General features: G+C 53.6%; 1 protein-coding gene across 1 annotated transcript in view; it reads right to left on the minus strand.

The window, feature by feature from the left end:
- Positions 1-11969: 11969 nt before the first annotated feature.
- SPSB1 (splA/ryanodine receptor domain and SOCS box containing 1) overlaps positions 11970-24639 on the minus strand; it is a 69974-nt gene continuing 57304 nt past the window's right edge. Inside the window, exons 2-3 of the mRNA XM_052653794.1 lie at positions 22063-22892; positions 11970-13304 (exon numbers count right to left, since the gene is read on the minus strand). Coding sequence (XP_052509754.1) covers positions 13177-13304; positions 22063-22756 — 822 coding nt within the window. The 5' untranslated portion in view covers positions 22757-22892 and the 3' untranslated portion in view covers positions 11970-13176. The remainder of the gene's footprint in view (positions 13305-22062; positions 22893-24639) is intronic.

Raw genomic sequence — 24639 nt, forward strand, 5'->3', positions numbered from 1 at the left:
TGGGCAGTGTGGCCAGCTGCTCTGTGCCTCAGTGTCCTCATCTGTAAAATGGGGGTGAGCTCAGACCCTGCACCTCAGGGAGAGGACTGCATGGTAAGAGAGCGCTGGCATGACACAAAGGCATTCCGATGTTCACACATGCTATTGCTCTGTGCTGTCCCTTAATGCTTTTTCTACGTCCCCAGCCTACCCCAAGCCTGTTACAACGAGCCTGCTCATTAGACACACGGTACAGAGCTGGGGGCCCCAACTGGGCAGGAGGGAGCTTCCGTGGAGTGAAGCGAGGCAGGACCCTGCTCTGCCCCCAGCAGACCATCCCGGCTCCCTTCTGAGCCTTGGCTTTGGAGGGATATGGATGCGAGTGACTCCCTTTCAAGCCTGCTGGGGACAGACAGCCCGGGGCTTATGGAGCACAGGACGCTGTGTGAACCGCCTGGGTCCCGGCCTCCCCTATGAACAGAAGGCCAGGGTGTGACAGGGCACAACAGATAAACCCTTGAGCAGATGGGGCCCAGGGGTCTGCTTGGCTGGGAGAAAGGAATTCGACCTCTCCTGATGTTTCCTTTTGCCCCAGGCATGTCTGGCCCTCCCACCCAGACCCCCACCCAGTGTCAGCTGAAGGGACAAGTTCCCTCTTCCTCTTCTTTTTAAAAGTTATTTGGTTGCTTTAGGTCTTTGTTGCAGCATTCAGTCTTCCATCTTCCTTGTGGCATGCGGGATCTTCAGTGTGCACTCTCAGTTGCAGCCTGTAGGACTTAATTTCCTGATCAGGGATAGAACCTGGGGCCCCTTGCATTGGGAGCATGGATTCTTAGCCACTGGACCACCAGGAAAGTCCCAAGTTCCCTTCATTGCCTTAAATGCTGCCTTGACCTCTCAATGTCAAGTCCTCATCTTAACATGGCCCCCTTCCTGGTCCCCAGGCAGAAAAGACTTGGCTGCCTCTATTTCACCTTCAGAAAGAGCCTGAGGGTTTCTCCTGCTGGCCCTCTAAATCATGAACTGAGCCCATCATCCTAACCTCTTCTCTTGTTCACCCCATGCGCATTTGCTGAAATGTACCATGTGCTAAGATCAAGTAGCAAGCCAAACAGACACGATGCCCAGTCTCTCATCTCTGTGGCAGGAAGAGTCCACTCTGTGCCCAGGAACCACACTTAGGGCCCAACACAGCCTCCAGCATGGTGTCTTTGCTGGACACATGCTGAATGAATGGAGTGTGGCTGCAGGGTGGCAGAAAGCTCTCAGCTGCCCGAGGAAGGTGGCAGAGCCTGAGGTCAAGAGTCCAGGGTTTGGTGCCAGGGAGGTCTGGTTTTGAATTCTGCCCTCACCACTTCAGCTGTGTGACCTTGGGTAATTGAATGAGCTTCTCTGAGCACCCAAGATTGTGGCAACACTGCCACAGAGGGCTGTTGGTAGGACTACATGCTTTAATGTGTGCAAAGAGCACCTACTGGTACACAGTGAGTTCCTGGGATTGTATTTTTGGTCACTTGCAGACATTGTGATCAGGCTTCCCAGGTGGCGCTAATGGTAATGAAGGAGACTTAGGAGATGTGAGTTTGATTCCTGGGTCTGGAAGATCCCCTAGAGAAGGAAATGGTAACCCACTCCAGTATTCTTGCTGGAGGATCCCATGGACAGAGGAGCCTAGTAGGCCACAGTCCACAGGGTCACGGAGTTGTACATGGTTGAAGCAACTTAGTACACACTCAGCCCTTAAATGGCACTCTGTTTGTGCCCAGACACTATACTTTGAAAAGAGCCTGTTCCCTGTACCTTTAAAATAGCCACTCAACAAGGCAGGTCCTATCACCATCCCTGTTTTACAGAGGAACCTAAACAACTAGACTCACTTTTCTTCCCTCTGGAAAACTCCTATTCCTCCTTCAAAACCCTGCTAGGGCATCCATGGCCCGATCCCCTGGTAAAGTCTGTTGCTCCTCAATCTGTATCACTTGGATGCAGAGCCCCATCTCCCACTTGTGCTAGTCTGTGTCTTCCCACTGAACTTCCTGTTCAGAAGACTGGTTTTCTGAGTCTGAGTCCCTGGGGTCCCCACCTGTCTGACACAGGCAAGGGATCAAGATGTGCTTGCCTAAAGGGACAACAGGAGCTGTGTGCCTCTTCTCCAAATTCCCACGGGGTCTCCTGCAGGGAGAGGTTGCTGTCTCCCTCCTAGGTGGCCAGGACGACCTCTAGGGCCTGTCCTCCAGAGGTGAGTCTGGACAGGCTGCTACTTCAGCTCATCCCCCGCTCACCCTTCTAGGAAACTGGGGGTGGGGGATACTCAGAGGGGATCCCCAACTTCCAGGGCTGGCTCCTGGCTGCATAAGGAGGAGCCATAGTACCTGAAGGACAGATGCTTTCTGGGAGCAGCAGGCTTCTGTCAGATGCTTATCTTTCTCACTTTCTCACAAACAGATATGATAAAAAGATCTTGGGCAAGCTTGGGCTTTGCAACTTCTCAAGGCTTTGCCCGCGCTGAGGCCTTATTTGATCTTTGCAACACCATGAACTTGGCCAGTTGTTGTTCAGTTGTTAAGTCATGTCTGATTCTTTGCAACCCTGTGGACTGCAGCACGCCAGGCTCCCCTGTCCTTCACCATCTCCTGGAATTTGCTCAAACTCATGTCCATTTAGTCCATGATGCCATCTAACTATGTCATCCTCTGTCGTCCTCTTTTCCTCCTGCCTTCAATCTTTGTGGCCAAAGTATTGGAGCTTCAACTTAAGCATCAGTTCTTCCAATGAATATTCAAGGTTGCTTTCCATTAGGATTGACTCGTTTAATCTTCTTGCAGTCCAAGGCACTCTCAAGAGTCTTCTCCAACACCACAATTCAAAAGCATCAATTCTTCGGCACTCAGCCATCTCTTTTGGTCCAACTCTCACATCCATACATGACTACTGGAAAAACAATAGCTTTGACTATATGGACTTTTATCGACAAAGTAATGTCTCTGCTTTTTAATATGCTGTCTAGGTTGGTCTTAGCTTTTCTTCCAAAGAGCAAGCATCTTCTAATTTCATGGCTGTAGTCACTATCCACAGTGATTTTGGAGCCCAAGAAAATCTGGAATCAATCAATATTGCTGGGAGAAATATCAATAACCTCAGATATGCAGATGACACCACCCTTATGGCAGAAAATGAAGAAGAACTAAAGAGCCTCTTGATGAAAGTGAAAGAGGAGAGTGAAAAGCTGGCTTAAAACTCAACATTCAAAAAACTAAGATCGTGGGATCCGGTCCTATCCCTTCATTGCGAATAGATGGGGAAACAATGGAAGCAGTAACAGACTTTATTTTCTTGGTAATTGATATTCTAAATCTAAGCCCCAAATTCCAGCCTTTGTACCACCTTGCCTGGGTGTCTTTGAGCTTCTTTCGACTGTTGCGGGCCTCATCCTGCAGCGGGTGGGCGTGGGGGCTTCCTAAATTCTGCCATAGGGAACCTGGGCTCTTGGAGAGAAGGTGCCTTGGTTGCCATCTCTCTTTCAAGTTCTCTGGAAGAGTCAGAAGTTAAAAGCGAGCAGGGCTGGGAAAGAGTGGTTTGGAGGTGGGTCCCTGAGGACTACTAGAACAGGCAGTCTGGGGAGCCTCCCCTTGTACAGGGCGGGGGGGCGGGGCGGAAGGCAGGCCCCCCGCAAGGGCCCGGTGAGTGCCCCAGCCCCGCCCCACCCAGCTCCTCCCAGCGGGGCCCCCAGAGGCATTTCATTTAAGGGAGAGCTGGATGCGGGTGCTAGCCGTGGATGTCCTCTCGCTCAGTGGACAAACGTTGCTGGCACTTTCAGGAGTGGACTGAACACTGTGCCCACTTTGGTGGCCTTCGGGATTCCTGGACGGACACAAGTGTGCTTTCACATGCAACAACGTTCATTGCACAGCCTCCCTCCTGGCTCCTCAGCACCCCACCCCTTGTCCCCACTCTTTCCCCTGGTTGCCGGCTCTGCCCCAGAGCAAGCTTCTGCGCAGTCATTCCAAGTGGCCTCAGGAAGTGTACACTTGAGTCATGTGACTCTCCCCACAGGCCTCCTTGGAGCGGAGAGGGGCTGAGAAGCAACACCCCAAGCCCGAGTTCTGTGGACCCCAATAGTCTCGCACTGGGACACCTTGGCCCACGTGACACGGTTGGCTTCTGACCTGACACGGTGGCCTCAATCCAAAGATTGGTCTTACTGGTGCCTCCCTGGAACTTCCCTGGTTCACTGGAATTTCCAGAGGTTTGGGAACCTTCCAGAACCACCCCCCACCCCCAAATGAACTGCAGTCTCAGCTCTGGGCCCCTGTGGTTTTCCATGTTCCATTTGAAGAGGCTGGTATCAAGTGGCCAAAGTGGGACCAGGATGGAAGAGCTGGGAAGAAGGGGTGAGGTCTGGGTCCACACCTCCCGGGGACAGCCCTGGCAGGCAAGGCCTGCTCTAAGGGGCGTTCATTGCAGAGCTGTCCACAGGGTCTCAAGGTCGGTTTTAGATCCTGCCTATCACTGAAAGGACTGATGCTGAAGCTGAAGCCCCAAAACTCTGGCCACCTGATGTGAAGAGCCAACTTGCTGAAAAAGACTCTGATGCTGGGAAAGACTGAAGGCAAAAGGAGAAAGGGGTGACAGAGGATGAGATGATTAGATAGAATCACTGACTCAATGGACATGAATTTGAGCAAACTCTGGGATACAAGGGAGGATGTAAATGCTTGGTGTGCTGTGGTCCATGGCGTCTTGCAGATTCGGACACAACTTAGTGACTGAACAGTATTCCAGGGGAACATTCCACAAGCTTCTGGTGCTTTTGAGACACCTTGAAGTCAGGGCCATGCTGCCACCCCAGCCAGGTTGGATGCTCGGGGAATCAGGCTCCCAGCCTGGCTCCACTCAAGGCAGAGCAGGCCTGGGTTGCACGGGAGGGAGCGGCAAGGCCGCTGAACAAAGGCCCACCGTGGGCTGGTGCCAGGGCCCCAAACCCGCTGGGGCAAGATGAACTCCGACGGGAGGCAGGCTGCTAACCAGTAAGCAACTTGTAAAAACCCAACTCAGACACAACATCTGGCAGCTGCTTCAAATAGTTCTGTGTCTGAAGTTGGAGCTGCTCACGGCCCTCCCGTAAATCAAGCCATGTGCAAAGAGGAGCCCCAGGCTGACCTGAGGCTCCCTGCCTGGCCGGGTCCCAGCCGCGCCCCCGGCTCTCCTGCTCTTTAAATAGCCCAGGGTTCGCATTCCATTTCCTTGTGTGGCTGCAGAGGCTGCAGGGTGGGAGTGCCTCCCTCTGTCCCAGAGAAAGATGGGGAGGTGGGCAGTGAGAGTCCATAGGGCATGGGGCACTGGGGCTTCCTGCCCCTGGCCTGGCCTCAGTTTCTGATGACACCTGAACAAAGCCCATAACTTTCCAGACCACACCACCAACTCACTGGAGCTGATCAGAGGGAAACCCAGGGAGAAGGGGCCACATCCTCTGTCCATGGTCAAATTCCAAGTTCCCTCCACATCCTGGCCTGAGCCTGGCCTCAGGGCTTCCACGCTCAGCCTAGGTGTCCACCATCTATCAGTTCCACAACCAACCTGCTTTTATGGGATAGGCCATCAGAGCTGGGGCAGGAGGGCCGTGGGGCTGTAGCTGATAACTCTGGGAATTCTCACCTTGTGGCAGCACCCACCACACCTAGCCCAGTCTGGCACTGGGCTATGATTTCCACCGTTATTGTTTGTTTCATAAATCCTTCTGGGCATCCTATGAGTGTGTATCTTATGAACTCCATTCTAAGGATGTATGTAGAGGGTTGAATGATGGCCCTTAGAAAGACAGGTCTTTGTTCCAACCCTGGAAACTGTCAGTGTGACCTTACTTGGAAAAAGGGTCTTAGGTGCCATTGCATTAAGGACACTGGATAATTCAGTGACAATTGTCCTTATAATACAGACATGGAGACACAGGGGGAGAAGGCCACTTGATGACGGGAGCAGAGGTTGGAGGGATGTGGCCATCAGCCAGGAAAGGCTGGAGCCTTCAGAAGCTGGAAGAGGCAGAAAGGATTTCCCTCCACGAGAGCCTCCAGAGGGAGCAGGGCTCTGTCCACACCTGGAGTTTGGGCTTCTGACTTCCTGAACTGTAAGACAACAAACGCATGCTGTTTGAAACCACCCAGGGTCTGGTAGCTCACTATGGCAGAAACCAGAAACGAAAACAGTGTGGAGACTGGGGGTCAGACAGACTGAGCCGGGCCATGCTGCCCTTAACTGCTGGGGACTCTGCCGCCCTGACAATGAGACTGATTTTTAGAAAAGTGACCTTATTTCCATCCAGAAGGAAAGAAGCTCCCAGGCCCAGCCGACTGCCTTGCCCGATGCCTTCCCGGGAAAGTCTCATTCATCTTGTCTGTGCCACTGGAGCCCAGACAAGGGTCTCTGGGCACCCCTGGCAGTGTGCGAATAATCACATCGGCGGCTTCTGTTGATCACTTACTGTGCGCTGGGCAGTGCTTTAAGTTTTTACAAACCTGCTTTTTAAAAGTCATGCACTTATTTATTTTGGCGGTGACGGGTCCTCGCTGCTGCGTGGGTTTTTCTCTAGCTGCAGCGAGCAGGGGCTGCTGTCTAGTTGTGGTGCACAAGCCTCTCACTGCAGTGGCTTCTCTTACTGCAGAACAGGTTCTAAGCAGATGGGCTTCAGCAGCTGTGGCCCGGGCTCTAGAGCACAGGTTCAACAGCTGTGGGGAATGGGCTTGAATATTCATTGGAAGGACTGACGCTGAAGCTGAATCTCCAATACTTTGGCCACCTGATGCAAAGAGCTGACTCATTAGAAAAGATCCTGATACTGGGAAAGATTAAAGGCAGGAGGAGAAAGGAATGACAGAGGGCGAAATGGTTGGATGGCATCACCAACTCGATGGACATGAGTTTGAGCAAGCTCTGGGAGATGGCGAAAGACAGGGAAGCCTGGCATGCTGCAGTCCACAGGGTCAAAAAGAGTTGGACACGACTGAGCGATTGAACAACAACAGGCTTAGTTGCTCTGAGGCATGTGGGTCTTCCCAGACCAGGCATTGAACTTGTGTCCCCTACCTTGACAGGTGGATTCCTAACCACTGGACTTCCAGAGAAGTCCTCAGCTTAATTTTTAAAAAGAGCCAGTTGGAAAGTGGTGAGGCAGGAATGCCTGGTACCGGCTACCCTCATGTACCCTGCCCTAAGCACACAGTGTCTCAGTGGGCCTCCTCAGCAGGAAAGTATGGCGCTTACTTCATGGATGGAGGTAGCAAGGCTCCTGGGGCTCTTGTTCCCCTACAGGCAATGAGGAGGGGAGCTGGGCATCAATCCTGGCCTGTCCTGGCTCTGGAGTCCAGGCCCTTCCCCTGTCAACACATGGACCAGTGGGAAGGTGAGGTTCTCTACTTGGAGCCTGAAGTTGGCTCTACCTGAAGCTGTCAGCAGCCTGATGGCCGCTTTGCTTAACAGAAATCTTTGGGAAGATACTTCATAAATGGGCTTGGGTTGAAAATCTTTCAACAGGTGGGGCCTTGGGGTGCAGGTGTGAGGGGGAGTGGAACGCCTGCTCCTTATGGTGTGAGGAGATGGGGGCACGTGGTCCTGGGTGGGCACCAAGGTCATGGGAAGTAGCTGAGAGCATCTGTGGAGTGACCAGCCCTGATGGGGGGTGCTTGGGTCACGGCACCTGTCAGCTCCTGGTTCAGATTTCACAGTACTGGTTTCTCAGGCGAAGCCAAAGTTCAGGCCTGAGGTTTCCCCTTGGACCCATCCTGTTCACTTCTCTAAGACAAGCACCTCTCTGCAGGGGCAGGATGCTGGCTTCGCAGCCCCAGCTCTCTGGGGCTGTTGCTTGCACTTCAGAGTGGGTGGAGCTGATTCCCATGGAACCTTCCATTCCAGTGCTCACCAAGCTCCTCTGGATCACAGCTCCTTGCAGGTCTCTGAAGGAAAAGAGGACCAGAGGGGAGTCTGCATGGGTCTCAGAGGACAATGTCTCCCAGTCAGCTACGGGTGTTTCAAAAGGGAGATTCCAGATCCCACCTGTGGCATCAACATTTCTGAGATTTCGCTTTTTCCTTGAGGTCACCAGATGATTCAGAAGCAGGAGGTATTTGAACTTCAAGTTAAGGGCCCTAGACTGGGTCCTGTTATTCCTGTGCTTCTATAAGACACATTCTTAGGGATGGCTGTGAGGTCCACCTCAGAAGAGTCAGGGAAGGGATTCATGGGGCCTTTGCCTTTTGTACCTACAAAGTAGTCACAGAGGAGGCTGCTGCTGAGCTGGGTGAGAAGACCCCAGGGCAAGGTCAGTGCCACCTTCCATGCAGCCAGCTGCCCTTGGCCTAGGTTTTCCTAGTGGGAACATTCCTTCGGCCCAGGAATAGCATTATCAGACCAGCAGCTATTCTCCAGACCAGGAAGAAAGGTTCCAGGGAGGTGTCAGCTTTCTTTTTTCTTGAAAGAAAGAAAAAGTCAGAGCAGAACCCCATGGATGGCAGAGAGGGCTGAAGCTGGGACAGGAATCCACCGAGTCCACCAGGAGTACACTCGAGCAGTCCTGCCTGTCGGCAGCTGAACCCCGAGAAGCCCTCGGAGAGCCCTGAGCGGCTTCCTCCGGTCTTGCTCAGCCAGGACATCATTTGTTGATTCTAGAGTCCAATCCCTAGCTCATGATTTCCTCCCTGGTTGCCATGGCCCCGCACAGAAAACACAGCAAACTCCTGGCCCCAGGCAGCTCATTTATTTCAAATATTCCTTGCAGCTGGCCTCCAACCATGTTTGGGTGTCTGGACTGGAGCATGAACTAATTGCTCTGTCTTCGGCCCCCTCCCCAGCTCCCCCGGCATACTTTATGGTTCAGTAAATCCACATTCCTCATCTCGCCGCTGAGGAGAAGCAGGATGGAGGGCGGGTGGGGAGTCATGTGCAGGAGATGGACGGTGGAGGGAGGAGGGGGCTCTTCCCATCTATGGCCAAGCCCGAGAGCCTGCTACCTGCTTGAAGGCAGGGTATTAATTACAACCACATGGGCCAGTCTGCACCATGGTTTTATTAAGACCGTTCCCTTCAACATGAAAGCCTGCTCCCCAGAAGTCTCCCGGTAACACAAAGGCCCTTATTTTCCCTCTGTGTCTGCCACCCACCCCTATCCCCTCTCCACCCCCTGACCCTTCTCCTCCTACTGCCATCTCCTTCTAAGCAAGTTGGAGTGGCAACCCAGACATGAACTCCAACCTAAAAATAAGTTCAGCCCACCCCTTTCCTCCAACTGCATCTGCGGAAGGCATCTAGGGGTCCCTTCTCCCAACACCCACCTTGATCTTTGAAGACTTTACCTGGGAAGAAAGCATCTCTCTCAGGAAGTTGGGTGAGAAACGTTTGGGCCATTCTCAGAGACCAATTCCAATCTGGGAACTGTCATTTTCCAGAGGTGCAAGAGCTATGAAAGCATGTGTTTACACACTTGCTGATATGTCTGGCTCTGTTCTAGAGCCTTATGTCATAGGACTTCCCTGGTGGTACAGTGGTTAGGAATCTGCCTGCGGATGCAAGGGACACAGGTTCAATTCCTGGTCTGGGAAGATTCCACATGCTGTAGGGCAGCAAAGCCCGTGCTCCACCACCATTGAGCCCACGTGAAACAACTGCTGAAGCTCCTGGGCCTAGAGCCCATGCTCTGCACGAGAGAAGCCACTGCAACGAGAAGCCTGTGCATCACAACTAGAGTAGCCCCTGATCACGGCTGCTAGAGAAAGCCCCCACACGGCAACAAAGACCCAGTGCAAACAAAAATAAATAATTTTAAAAATATATATATTTTTTAAATTAAAGACTTCTGTCACTCTTGCTACCCTCCTCAGGGATGGGGACCATGGTGACACAACTTCGCAGAGGCTCACCAGGATCACACAGCTCATGAGAGTCAGAGAAACACTGGAACCCAGGTCTGACTTAGGAGGCCATGTGCTCCTTGCTGGTCCAACCCAGTCACACACCGAAAGGATTTCCCTTTACCCTGCAACTTTTTCAGGAGTAGAGTTGACCTAGTCACCATCAGTGGTCTCCAAACTCTCACAGAAGGTCACCTGGGGAGGTGGAGGGAGTCACGCATCCCTGGACCTGGTCCCAGAAATGTGCATTCTGTCCATCTCAGGCAGCGTCCAGAGAGGAGCATCTTAACTAACATTCCTCAGCTGGGTCTGATGCAAGAGGTCTCAGGAAAGCTGGCCAGGAGGTTCTCAGAGAAAGTGACAGGGGCCCTTGATTCCAAGGGTCTTGGGCCTCAGACCAGGGCAATTTGCCCAGCACCAGAAGATCCCAACATGCCTTTAGAATGAAAAGTACCCACAGGGAGCTGAGGGCTTCTCAGGTGGCTCAGTGGTAAAGAATCCACAGGAGTTCGATCCCTGGGTTGGGAAGATCCCCTGGAGGAGAAATGGCAACCCACTCCAGTATTCTTGCCTGGGAATTCCCATGTACAGAGGAGCCTGGCAGGCTACAGTCCATGGGATCACCAAGAGTTGGACATGACTGAGTGACGGAGCACACAGGCACACACGCAGGGAGTGGAATGCACTCTTGTTAATTCTTTGGAAACTAGTCATGATGTGTGGTCATATCTAGTAAACTTCTTGACTCTTCACTTTATCAGTCACCAGTCCTCTAAGCTAGAACTTCCTGTCTTCTCCGCTGGGGTGCCGAGTGGGGAGTAGCTAGCAGAATGGGCTCATTCAGCCTTCCTGTGCACTTGGCACTGGGGATGCAAAGATGGGTGAAGGACCAGCTCCTTTAGCTGAGTGCCCAGTGCTTGGACTCTGAAAAGCCAACAGTCAACTCAACAATGAGCCAAGGGTCCTTGCTGATGTGCAGAATCCTTTCTACTAGCTCAGCGAGTCCCTAACTCTGAGCTACAGGCTCAAGAACTTCTGAAAAGGATGGGGATGTTCTAGGATCATGCCTCTGGGATTCTCCTCCTCCATCTGGGACCCCTGTTGACACTCCACCCTCCACCAAGGGCTCTGGGGGGTCACCCCATTATCTGTTGTTGAAAACCATGGACCTGGGAGGGGTTTGTCATGCCCTTTCCCTTCCCCTAAAGATCAAAGTTTGGGAAGATCTCCTGGAGGAGGGCATGGAAACCCACTCCAGTATTCTCACCTGGAGAATCCCATGGACAGAGGAGCCTGGCAGGCTACAGTCCATGGGGTCGCAAAGGGTCGGACATGACTGAAGGGACTAAGCACAGCACAGCACAGAGCTCAAAGAGGGACTCCAAAGCGCCTTTGTATTGTAATAAACTTTCCTTTATTAGGTTACTGACTATTATCAACCATCATAAAATAGAACAGGAGTTTCAAAACTGTACAGGCCACAAGGCTCTGGGCTGAGAGGAAAGACCGATGGGGCTGAGGTTCGGGGAGCTGGGGTGTCGGGGGTGCAGAGGGACGACAAGGAGCCCAGGGGTTTGTCCAGCGTCTGTGGGTGACGACTGGGTCAAGGCGATAAGGCTGGGATCTGTCTAATGAGACCCTCTCATGTGTAACATTCATCAGAACATGGCCCACCCTGAAACAGGAGTGAGGACAGTCTTTAAACGTCTCAGGTTCGGTTCCTCCCACCCACTGGGGGAAAAACAAACCTCCCAATAGCAAGGGGAAATTTACATTCCTCACCCAGTCTTGGCACCAATTTTGTGCTTTAAAAAATATACTCCACTGGAAGACTTTTTTTTTTTAAGGTACCCTACAGCAGCTGTTTAAAACATAATTTTTATGGACAAATATATATGCATATATATTAAACATTTTAAACAAATAAAGTCATCTATTGTACCTGCACAGAAATGAACAGAAGGCAGATTCTAAGAGGGTGGACTTCAAGACATAAGAAAAGGTGACTTGGTGGCAGGTGCTGGGGTCTGCTACGTGGGGGAGTTGTGCAAGGGAAGGTGCTTCCCCCCCACTGCAGGCTGCCCACCCCACCCCACCCTGCCCCACCCCACAGCTCTGGGGCACCGTGATGAACTGAGGCTGCTCCACTTCAGCCCAGAGCCCGGACAGGGGCACCAAGCGGAGACAGGCACTGGCTTTGAGGACACACAACTCTGCTCTGGTCTCCCCAGTCCTGCCCTGCCCCTGGCCTCTCAGACCCACTCATCCCCCTGTCTTGTTTCGGCAGGTCCTCGACAGGGGAAGCCAGAGCTTCCGAGTATTCACGTGGCAAATCTCAGGTAGGAAAGCGAAAATGAAACCAAACCCACACCAAAAAACCCCACAGAAGACTAAAAAAATAAAACCACGTGCAAAAATGGATGAGCCTGAGTGACAAGTGGCTGTCTGGGGGGATGCAGGGAGCTGCCACCGCCCTTGCAGACAGGTCCCTAAGACACTCATTATTGCACGTGAGGTGCCCTTTCAGGGGCCCGCTCGGGCACTCAGGAGCAGAGCCCCTTGGAAACTGTAGATCAAGGGGCCCACACAGAGGTCCCCTGTGCCCACGTGGGGACACATCACAAACATGACCCAGCGCAAGGGCCAGGTGAGGCACACACATGCCAGGAAGGGGCAGGTGGAAGAAAAGCAACAGAACACTCCAGAGAGAAGTGACCCGAACAAAGTGTCCTTTCTAAATGGAATAAATAAATGGCTTTTGTTACTGTTAAAAGAATAAATATAGGGTATGGAGGCACCGGCAGCCAGGACTGATGCTGGGTGCTCATGCGCCTAGGGAAGGTCCCATTTTGGTTTCTGCCTCGGTGGCCATGGTGAGCTTCTGACATCCTGAGCTTCGTCCACTGTGGCTGCCCTGCTGGGCCAGCGCTGGCCCTCATCTAAGCACCTCTTCGCACCCCTTGGATCTGTTCTCGGCACCGGGGGGGGGGTCCCAGCAGGTGTCGGGAGCACCCAGGCCACCCCAAGAGCTGATCAGAGCTCAGGGGAGCAGTTTATCCTCTGTGTTTTTTCCAAGGAGGGGCTGTGATACGGCATGCGGGGGACTTCTGCCAAGGTCCAGAAGGAGAGCAGAAGGGCCTGTATCCAAAGCCGTCTGTGTCCGGCGGGGCAGCCAAGGAGGATGAAAAGGAAGTTGGGACTCCCTCCCACGCCTCGGACGCCGGTCCAAGGCTCGTGGCGCTGTGGTGGCTCAGTGAGTTGGCACCGGGGGTTGGTTGTGCTGGCGGTCCCAGGTGGAGCATCACTGGTAGAGGAGGTAGGCCTTGAGGGAGGCGGGCAGTGGCAGCGCGTGGATCTCACCCAGGCGCCCCTTCCCCAGGGCCAGGCGCACCGAGCGACGGCAGAGATCCATGAGGGGTAAGGGCTCCGCTGAGGATATGAGGAGAGAGAGGACGCCTGTTAGTACAGCTCCGGCTGGTTTGAGAGCAAACATCAACAACAGCAGCAATAGCATCACTGACTGGTACTAGATGTTTTTTTAAAAAATGTTTATTGATCTATTTATTTGGCTGCACAGGGTCTTGGTTGATCAAACTCAGGCCCTACTGCATTGGGAACTTGGACTCTGCCACTGAACCACCATGGAAGTTTTGATACTAGTTTTAATACCCAGATGACTACAAATTAACTCCTTTTACTTTTTTTTTCTGGCCATGCACAGTGGCCTATGGGATCTTAGTTCTCCAACCAGGGGATGGAACCTGGACCCTCGATAGTGAAAGCGTGGGGTCCTAACCTCTGGACCACCAAAGGTTCCCCTCATTTTACCTTTTTTAAAAAAAATTTATTTATTTTTCATTGATTATTGCTTTATAATATTGGTTTGATTTCTGTCTCATTTTACCTTTTAAATGAGTTATTAATTGCTAACACAGAAAGGAGAAAGCGATGGCACCCCACTTCAGTACTCTTGCCTGGAAAATCCCATGGATGGAGGAGCCTGGTGGGCTGCAGTCCATGGGGTCGTGAAGAGTCGGACGCGATTGAGAGACTTCACTTTCACTTTGCACTTTCACGCACTGGAGAAGGAAATGGCAACCCACTCCAGTGTTCTTGCCTGGAGAATCCCAGGGACGGGGGAAGCCTGGTGGGCTGCTGTCTATGGGGTTGCACAGAGTCGGACACAACTGAAGCGACTTAGCAGCAGCAGTAGCAACACAGAAAACTCACTGGGCCAGGCCCCCTTGTAAGCCCTCGTTTAATCCCCATGATGGTCTGTTATGAATGATTTAATAATCACAGGGAGATACATACCATGATCATCATCCCCATTTTACTGATGAGGAAACTGAGGGATGCTGCTGCTGCTAAGTCACTTCAGTTGTGTGCGACTCTGTGTGACCCCATAGATGGCAGCCCACCAGGCTCCCCCATCCCTGGGATTCTCCAGGCAAGAACACTGGAGTGGCTAAACTGAGGGATAGAGTCCAAATAACTTTCCCAGGGCCACACCACTGGCAGGACAAGGATCAAGGGTTAGGATCAGGGTTAGCTCTAAGCCACTGAACTTGAGGCCCTCTTCATGGGCTCTCCCCTGCATATATCCAGTCTCAGACCCTACTCGGTCTTTCAGGAGGAGACTCATTCTGTGCTAACCCGACTGCTCACAGGGACGGTTCTCCTCTCCATTTTACAGCTGAGGGCACTCAGGTACAGAGGGGACCGAAGTGCCAGGATTATAGGCTGGGATCCAAACCCCTGCAGTCGGGGCCCAGTTCATGGTAGAGCTGCGTCAGGAACCTGAATCCCAAGGGGCTTCTGGCAGCAGCCTGCAAGGGCACCTCTGCCCTCGTGTCCCTGGAAGGGCCTAAGATCTAGCTTCCTGCAAGAGAGGCTCCACACAGCCTGCATCTCAGATAAACCCTCTGCTCCAGAAGGAACCAGAAAGTCATGCCCTCCAAGGCCCCAGAGGCTGCTGAGTTGTCATGGGCTCTGCTTATCTCCTCTCCCCCCATGCCTGGATGACTCCTCCTTGCTCTCACCCATGAAGCCAGGTACAGGTGAGCACACATGAACGGCTGGGGCGGTGGGGAGGGTGTCTCCCCCCCCAGGGGGTCCTGGATGCACAAAGAGCTAAAGTGAGTGGATCTGTGACCTCGTCCACAGTCTCTCCAAACCTCCTTGTAAACAAAACAAAAGGTCAAACCAAAACACTGAGAAAACCCCAGCATTTCCCTTGAGATCCCATTCCACCAATTTAAAAGTAGATGAAAGTTCTTTAATATTCACCAGTGTGTCTCAGAATATTAAAAAGAATATTTAAAAATTCAGTCATTGGGAATTCCCTGGTGGTCCAGTTCAATTCCTGGGCTAGGAAGATCCGCTGGAGAAGGGATAGGCTACCCACTCCAGTATTCTTGGGCTTCCCTTGTGGCTCAGCTGGTAAAGAATCCACCTGCAGTGCAGGAGATCTGGGTTTGATCCCCGGGTTGGGAAGATCCCCTGGAGAAGGGAAAGGCTACCCACTCCAGTATGCTGGCCTGGAGAATTCCATGGACTATATAATCCATGGTGTCACAAAGAGTTGGACACGGCTGTGACTTTCACATACATCACATACTAGTGGTTAAGACTTGGTGCTTATGCTACCGAGGGCTTGGGATCAATCCCTGGTCAGGGAACTAAGATCCGGCAAACCGGATACTAACAAATAAAAATTAATAATAAACTAATAATAAATAAACTAAATAAAAATTCAGTGATTGAAGACCAAATCCTAAGGCTGGTGGTTTTTGGGGAAACAGGGAATGACTGAGTAGGGGTTCCCTTTGGTGATGATGAAAGTATTCTAAGACCACACCAGTGGCTACACAGCTGTTAGTAGCTAGAGGTCACCGCACGGTGCAATTTAATGGGTGAATTGCAAGGCATGTGAATTATATCACAGTGAAGCTGTTATTTAAAAAAAGAATACATCTTAGTGTTGACAGGGCATTTATGAAATTCCAGGCTTTAAAAGAAGACAAACAATGGCTCTTTATCTCCTCTGGGCAGTCCCAGGAGACAGGACAGTCACAGTAGTGTCAGTTGCTCAGTCATGTCTGACTCTTTGAGACCCCATGCAGCCACACTGCCAGGCTCCTCCGTCCATGGAATTCTCCAGGCAAGAATACTGGAGTGGGTTGCCATGCCCTCCTCCAGGGGATCTTCCCAACTCAGGAAGTGAACCCAGGTCTCCCACATTGTAGGCAGATTCTTTACTGTCTGAGCCACCAGGGAAGCCCAGGAGACAGGATGGAAGTGGTAGATGTTTTTCATGGAAAGCTTCGAATCAGGGCCTTTCCTGGAGGAAGGATTAACTAAACGATGCTCCATCTGTTCGGGTCAAGGATCCCACAGACTCCTGGTGGGTCAGGATGGAGTCATCCCACCTGCTGGTCTGCAGAGACCTGGTCTCCTTCACTGGACCTGCCTCGGTGTCCCCAGACCTGGCCCCTCAGCTTCACCTGCATAGCAGCCTGACCTCAAGCAAATGGCTCCCTTCCCCCAGGCCTCAGCTTCCCCAGATGCAAGACGAGGGGTCTGGACCAGATGCTCCCCAGAGTCCCACTGGCCAAGCTCCTGAAGGCCAGCAATGCCAGGATGAGGAGCGAGTGGTCCTCTGAGCCTTTGAGTGGGGAATTGGGCTCCTCTCCTCCACTCAGAGGGCTTCCCAGGAGGCGCAGTGGTAAAGAATTCGCCTGCCAATGCAGCAGATGTTGGAGACACAGCTTCAATCTCAGGGTCAGGAAGGTCACCTGGAGAAGGAAATGGCAACCCTCTCCAGTATTCTGGCCTGGAGAATTCCAAGGACAGAGGAGCCTAGTGGGCTACAGTTCATGGGGTTGCAAAGAATCAGACATGACTAAGCAACTGAGCACGCATGCTTCCACTCAGAAACTCTCCTCCATCCTCCTCCAGCACTGCCTCCTTCAAGGATGTGGCTCAGCCCGAGGAGCTTCCCCTCATGTCTGAAGGCACTTGAGAAAGCTTCGCAAGCCACTGACTATGATGGAGAGACTGCTGGGCCGTGGGAAGGGCTGAGAAGGAGTTCCCATCCCTACCTCTTGGCTAAATGGGTATCAAGTCAGCTCATAAACACCCTCAGGAAGAAATGTTTCTAAACAGCAGGTCATCCTCACCCCCACCCCACCCACTGCTGATTTTGCAGAAGGCAAGACTATGATGCCCGGGGTCCTGGTCTGATTGCAGAAACCGAACACAAAGCTCCAGAGATGGACGTGGACATCATGCCAGGAAAAACATCTGTCCCACAGATTCTGGTTGGTCACTACCAGGACCCAGAAGGTCTTCCCGACCTCAGTCCTTTTGCCCAGGGTGGGGAGTGCCTGGCTGTAGGGTCTGATTCTGGCTCCATCCGCATGGAGTATGGCTCAGGAATCAGGAAGTGAAGCCGGCGCTATTTACGGGGGCAGAAGGACAAGGAACTGGTCAAGGCCACGTGCCCACATCCACATCTCCAGGACGAGCAACCACCTGGTGGCCTATTTTAACATGCATGGCCAGGGTCACCTCCTAGTTCTCCAAGAGATGTCCACCCGCAGCCCCAGAGCCTGGTTCTGTGTCCAGTCCATGGGTGGTGAATGGACTTTGGGTCTGTGAGGTCAAGGATGTATATCTCAAGTCAGGAAGTGCCCAGTTCAGAGACGTTTCCACCTGCCACCTTCACGGCTCCCAGGTCCTGGGAACCAAAAAAAGGAGAATTTGAAAATGCTGAACTGCAAGGAAATGCTTCCATAATGGGAGGCGCCATTAAAAGTTGGGGGGAGAGGTGCAGGAGGACTCTCCTTTGAGTGACAGCTGGTCTGCTGCTTGAAAATAGGCCTTTCCTAGGACTTCTCTGTGGTCCACTGGCTAAGACTTCATGCTCCCAATGCAGGGGGCCCACGTTCAATTCCTAGTCGGGCAGCTAGATCCCACAGGCCACAACTAAGACCTGGTGCAGCCAAACAAATAACTATTAAAAAAAAAAATAGGCCTGGGGTAAGTGGTGAAGAATCCACCTGCCAGCGCAGGAGACACGGGTTTGATCCCTAATCCAGGAAGATCCCACATCCTGCAGAGAAACTAAGCCTGTGCAGCACAACTATTGAGCCTGTGCTCTAGAGTTGCAACTGCTGAAGCCCACCGTGCCCTGGAACCTGTGTTCTGCAACAAGAGAAACCATCACAATGAAAAGCCCAAGCACCGAAACTAGAGAGTAGCCCCTGCTCACTGCAACTGGAGAAAGCCCTCACAGCCACGAAGACAGCACAGCTGAAAAAAAAATAGGCCTTTCCTCCTGCATCTCCAGGGCGTGGGGTGGGCAGGCCTAGGAGCCAAGCTGGGCCCTGTCTCCCCCCTTCAGTGGCCACTGCTGCCCCTTCTTCCCAGAAAAGAGCAAGATGACACAGCAGCCCCTCTGGTTGCAGCCTCAGCCCCAGAGACCTTGAGCCCCAAGGAGGAGTCAGAACAAGTGGTCTGTGATCAGAGGTGGTTGGACAGTGGTGGAGGTCACGCAAGGACACACAGCCTTTGCTCTGGCCCTGTCCAGGCCAGCTCAGCCCAGGGTCCCAGCACTGGGACAGGGACTCTTCCAGGGAGGGTCCACCTGGCGTTCGGGGGAAGGCAGACTAGGAGGACAAAATGCCCACTGCAGCACCCAGGGTGGGATGAGGCGGGGGAGGGGGTGCACAGGACTCTGACAACTCTGGCTGACCCGCTCTGCAAACAGCTGCTCCCTGCTGAGGTCAGCACCGGGCAGCCGGGTGAAGTGGGACTGGGTGGAGAAGGAGGGAGTGGACTTTCCAGATGACCCAGGGAGCAGTAAGAAGACTGCTCGAAGGCTGTAGAGCCCGGTCCAGGTCTGACACCAAGAAGATGTATCTGGTCAGACTTGGCCAGGGCTTCTGCCTGTCACACCTTGTTCCCTGGGTGGACTCTGACATCTCTTCTTCCTCAGCTGCCTTGGGGAGTAAAGCAAACCCTCCTGGGCAGGGGACTTGGGTGCCCTTTGACCTCACCTGACAGACATCCACCATCTGAACTCTGGGCTCTGTCTCTTACTGCCTCATCTTTCCCCGAAGGCAGCAGCCCAGGGAGGGGAAGGAAATGTGGGTGGGACAGCACCCCTCCCACCAAATTCAAGTCCATCTGAAAACCTCAGAATGTGACCCTATTGGAAACAGGGTCTTTGGAGATGTAACTGGTTAACATGAGATCACATTGGAGTAAGGCTTCCCTGGTGGCTCAGCGGTAAAGAATCCGCCTGCAATGCAGGAGCCACAGGAGACCCGGGTTCTACCCCTGGGTCGGAAAGCTCCCCTGGAGGAGGGCATGGCAACCCACCCCAGTATTCTTGCCTGGAAAATCCCATGGACAGAGGAGCCTGGTGGGCTACTACGGTCTATAAAGTCACAAATAGTCGGACACGACTGAGTGAGCACTCACACATCCTGGAGTCGGATGAACCCTGTCCTTATAAGAAGAGGTCACAGCCAGAGGCCACATGACCGCGGAGGCAGAGACTGGGTGATGCGTCCACAGACCAAGGCGTGCTGGGACAGGACAGACTCTCAGCCCTAAGAAGGAGCTGACCCTGCCCACACCTTGGTTTCAGATACCTGGCCTCCTGAACTGAGATGACACATCTGTTACTTTAAGCCTCCCAGCTGGCGGTCATTTGTTCTGGTCATTTGTTCTCCCAGGAAATAACCACACCACCCTCCTCTCTGTACCAGCCTCTTCCTCAGGCTCTTGAACCCACCCTATCCTGATGACCCTCGTCAGGGTCACCAGCGATCGCCTCACCGCCAAAGCTGATGGACAAGTCTTGAGTGTACTTGACTTGGCTGAGTGTACTTGACTTGGCTGAGGGTACTTGACTTGGCATGACTTTGTCCTTTTTTTCATTTGGTGTCCAGAACACTCCTCCTCCCCCCAGCCCCTCAGCTACTCCACTTTTCCTTCCTCATCATCCACCCTAAACAATGACTCGCCCCAGGGCTGAGCCTCAGCCCTCTCCTCCTTCCTTTCCTTGGTGACCTCATCCAGGGTTGGAGCTTTCAGCTCCAACTCCACTGACCACTGTCCTGTCTCCAGACCTGCAGAGTCACTGTGACATGCTAAATGAGCATCACAAATGTCACTTCCCCACGTCCACGGTGCCCACCCTGGCCCTCGTCCCCACCCCCACCTTTCCTCTGGACAACCATCACGGCTCCTCCCTGGCCTCCTGGTGGCCCCTCCTGCCCCCACCGTCCATTTCTACACAGCAGCCAAAGTGACCCTTCTAGGACATAAGTTCAAACACCCTGCAGCGGCTGGAGTTGCTGCCTTACCCTCACAGGTTTCCCATCTGGATCCTCCTAAGCTAGCCAGCAGTGCAGAATGGGGCCCATTCATGTCTGATTAGGAGAGTAGAAGGCAAGAAGCCAACGGGGCCCTGGCACTGCCTGGCATTATGGTGGGGACAGAGGAGTGTCCTCATCAGACACCAAGAGTGTGGAGGGGGCTCAAGCCTCTGGGCACTTCCAGTCTCCCTCCTCCACCCGGGGTCCAGCTCAGGGGTGGGCTTCTCATAACACATACCCATGCTATTCCCCTCCACCTCCATCCCTTTAAGTTTCCCAAACAAGAAAAATTGCAAAGACATCTGACCTCCCATCTAATGCAGAGCTGACAGGGCATTGACCGATCATACCCGTCTGGGCCTCCAGGACTGCTTTGGCAGAACCACCGTCGAGCCTTGTCCTGACTTGGCAGGGAAACAGTTCTGTTCGTGCACGCCCTGATTCACCATGGGGGAACAGGCCCCTCCTGGCTGCTCTGAGGTCTGTGTTCTGTCCCGGAGCTGGGAATGTGAGCAGTGAAGCCGTGCACTCCCGGCATCGGCACCGATGGACCTGTTTCCAGAGGGGCCAGGGCTGCCCTGTTCTTGGAGAGACCAAGTCTCAGAAGCCTGGACCCAACAGTTCACTCATCTGTCTGCACAGAGCAGGCATTAAAGGACTTCCCTGTGGTCCAGTGGCTAAGACCCTGAGCTCCTAATGCTTGGAGGCAGGGTTCAATGCCTGGTCAGGGAACTAGATCCCACATGCTGCAACTAAGAGTTCGCATGCTGCAACTAGAGATTCCACACGCTGCAACGAAGACTGAAGACACCACATGCCACAACCAAGGCCCAGTGCAGCCAAATAAATAAATGTCACAAAAAAAGGGGGACGGCATGGAACTCCCTGGGGCTGTGGCCACTCTCTACTAGGAAGAGATAAGCAGGACTACAGGCCAGGGTCCCCTGAGACCCTGGGTCCCGGGCTCCCAATCCCTGCCCATCCCTGCATAGGGTAAATGTGGCTGTGAACCTTCTAGCCTGACTCGCGGAGACACAGACTCACAGAACTTGCCCTGCTGGTTCCCTAGACCAGGTCTGGGTAACTTCCTCAGGGAGGTTACCTGCTGGATGCACACCTGCCAGGAGTACCAGGAGGACTTACAGTGCTGGGCTACACAGGTGAGGTGGACACCCCACGTGGCTGTGGGCTCACTGCCCTCACCCTGTCAGAGCCTGCCAGGGGCAGCAAGGGAAAGATGGGCAGCGGAGGGCTCCAAAGAGAAACATGTGTACCCCATGGAGTACAGGGGGCATCTGCTGTCGAATGAATGAGAGGTCGCTGGCTTTCACTGTGTGGGCAGCCCTAGTACCCCCAGGACGCAAAGCCCAGCTCAATAATATGATGGTTACTGTGCTAGAAGGTGATCAACTGCAGATCAAACCTGGAGGCAGGTCAACCAGAAACAAACCACATCTGTCAAAGTCCATCCACTGATCCTTTCATTCATTCAACCATCCATCCACCCACCCATCTACTCAACCCCCCACGCACCCCCCCATGCACTCCTTTACTTATTCATCCATCCGTCCATCCACCATCCAGCCATGAGGTGCTGCCATGCAATCTGCAGACTCTAGCTAGAAATCCCATCTAATCAGAGGCAAGGCAAGAGTCTGAGGATCTGAAAGTTCGGGTGTCTACTTAAAGACATTTAAATGCAACAACTGTAAATTTTTAGCTGGGCCCAGCTAAGACCAGCAGGGCACAGGGAGGCCAGGGACACCACCACCAAAAGCAGAGCCAAGGACACTTACGGTCGAGTCCATTCAAGTAGCGCATGCGGATCTCACAGTGGCCCCAGACGGCACTCACTACAGGATACAGTTTTTTGCCCTTGAGTCCCCGAAAAGCTACTCCCATGTACTGTCCGTCCACAATGAAGCTCAGGGTCCCGTCGTCCATATCCAGGGCCACCAGGAAGGAGTCGGGGACAATGAATGTCTCGTCTGGCTCCAGAAAGGCTGGGTATGTCTTGCTCGGCTGGTTTTTGCCATCGTGGTAGAGCCGGTTGCGCCCCAAGTCCCAGCCCCAGGACTCGTGGTTATTCCCCACGAGTGTTGTGTACCCCACGGAGTGCAGGGGGGCATCTGCTGTTGCCACCCCCACCACGGCGTGGGTGCCCCGCTGCCTCATGGCCCAGGTGATCTGCCATACGTGCAGCCCGCGCGTGTACCCGACTTTGCCCCTGATGGCATCCGTGCTCTGGGCCACCGGATGCCGGTGGAAGATGAGCTTATCGTCCTCCTTCACGAAGACGTTGAGTGAGCGGTCGTTGTTGTTCCAGGAGTGGAGCAGCTGGACGTCGTAGGACACGGGAGGCATGTCCAGGAGCAGGTCCAGGCGGGTGGGCTTGCAATAGTCCAGACCCTGGAGCTCCTGCTTCAAGGGCCGGTACGTGGGGTCCCTCATGTCCACCGTCTTGATCCCTCCGGTGACCTTCTGCCCCATGTCGGCCTCCCGTTTCACCTGGTCACCAACGCCCAAGACAAACTCATCAACGGCGGGGCCGCTTCTCCAGTTTCCAATCAGGCTGGGATGGCACTCCTAAGGGAGGCGCTAGGTGATGCGGAGCATCCGGTACTGCCTAGGGGATGGAAGGAGAAACGGGGGGTGAGCTGGGGGTGCAGAGAGAAGGGGAGAAACCCACTAGGTTCATATATCATACAGGCATGTCCCTCCCATCACATCTGATTCTAGGCAGACCGGAGCTTCTGCACTGAGTGACACTCCCTCTGTCCTGCAGCTAGGTTAGCATAAAGGAGGGGGCTGTGCACCTGGATGTCTGTGTGGAGAGGTCGGCTTGGGGGTAGGTGTTATGCCCAACTGTGTCAGGTGTCCAGCCTGAGGCTCGCCAACTCATCACTGTTTCTCAGGGCAGAAAGCCAAGTTGGCCTGATCCCAAGGTCAGCTCAGGGCAGTGGGCATCTCCTCTCTGGTCAAAGCAATGGGAGGCTTACTCCCAGCACCTGCTGTTTGGAGGGCAGTTGAATCCCTGCGTGGCAGCAGAAACCGTTTGAGATGCTGATTCCCAGTCCCTCCTCTCTCTTCCAGCACAGCCACCTCCGAGGATGTACCACCAGTTCACACTAGGAAAGGGAACCCCAGGGTGGGCATAAAACTCCTGACTCAGTGGCTCCAGTGGCTCCAGCAATGCCCCCACCTAGCTGGCCCAGAATCAGGTGGGTACAAGGCCCTCACTGCCACCCCTGGGTGGTTCTGGACCCACCTTTAGACAGCCATCCTCTCCCACCCACATTCTTCAACTGATGTCTAGTGTTTGGCTCCTCCAGTCCCCACAGCCCATCTGGGAAAGAAGTCCGACTCCAAGACGACTCATTTCTGCCCAGGCTACACCATCCCTGTGTCCTTTAAGGGAGATCAGAGCCACAGGCTGGAGGGGAGAGTCTGTCCTCTCCATCGGCAGCACTGGGAGGAGGGGGTGAAATGTGGGACAGATAGGACTCTGGTCACCACCCCAACTCCAGTCCCCATGTCCACCTTGAGGAAGGGGAAATCATGAGCTGTTTTGTTTTCCTGAGCCTCACTCAAGAGAGAGGGTGCTTCCTGCCATCACAACCCCTACCTCCCACTCCCCTGGTCCATGGGAGGGACTCTTGGCTGCCTAGTTTGGGGGATACGCTCCAAGGACTGGCTTCCCAGGTGACTCAGTGGTAAAGAATCCACCTGCCAGTGCAGGAGATGCAAGAGACATGGGTTCGACCCATGGGTAGGAAAGATCCCCTGGAGGAAGACATGGAAACCCACTCCAGTATTCTTGCCTGGAGAATCCCATGGATGGAGGAGCCTGGTGGGCTACAGTAGATGGGGTCACAAAGAGTCGGACATGGCTGAGCGTGCATGCTCTCACGCTCTCCCAGGACTGACCAGACAAGGCAGCAGACAGACTCCTGGCTACATAAACAGGACTAAACGAGGACACAGAGGAGCTGGGCAAGAAGCCATGGGTGCCTGGCTGCTGGAGAAGCGTCACAGGGTCACTTGTTCCCAGGAGCAAGATGGTGCCTGGGACAAGGACAACACAAGGGAGCCCAGTGTGGGGCTGCAGTTGGCATGTCATTTTCCCTCTGAGGTGCAAGATGAAGCATCTGCCAGGGGACGAGGGCAGGGACTGGCTGCAGAAGATCTGGCGACCTGGGACCACTGGCCTCCCCACCGGGCACCCAGGGACCCACAGGACCAGGAGGACGGGAGGGATCTGCAGTGAGACTGGCTTCTGATCTGGTCTCTGGCTGCCCTGGAGCTGTCTTCCTCTCATCAGCTGGGAGAAGATCCCCAGAGCTGCCCCATCCTCAAGGCGGCCAGGGGTCCTG

This window comes from Budorcas taxicolor, chromosome 16, assembly GCF_023091745.1.
Source record: "Budorcas taxicolor isolate Tak-1 chromosome 16, Takin1.1, whole genome shotgun sequence".
NCBI classification, from domain to species: domain Eukaryota; kingdom Metazoa; phylum Chordata; class Mammalia; order Artiodactyla; family Bovidae; genus Budorcas; species Budorcas taxicolor.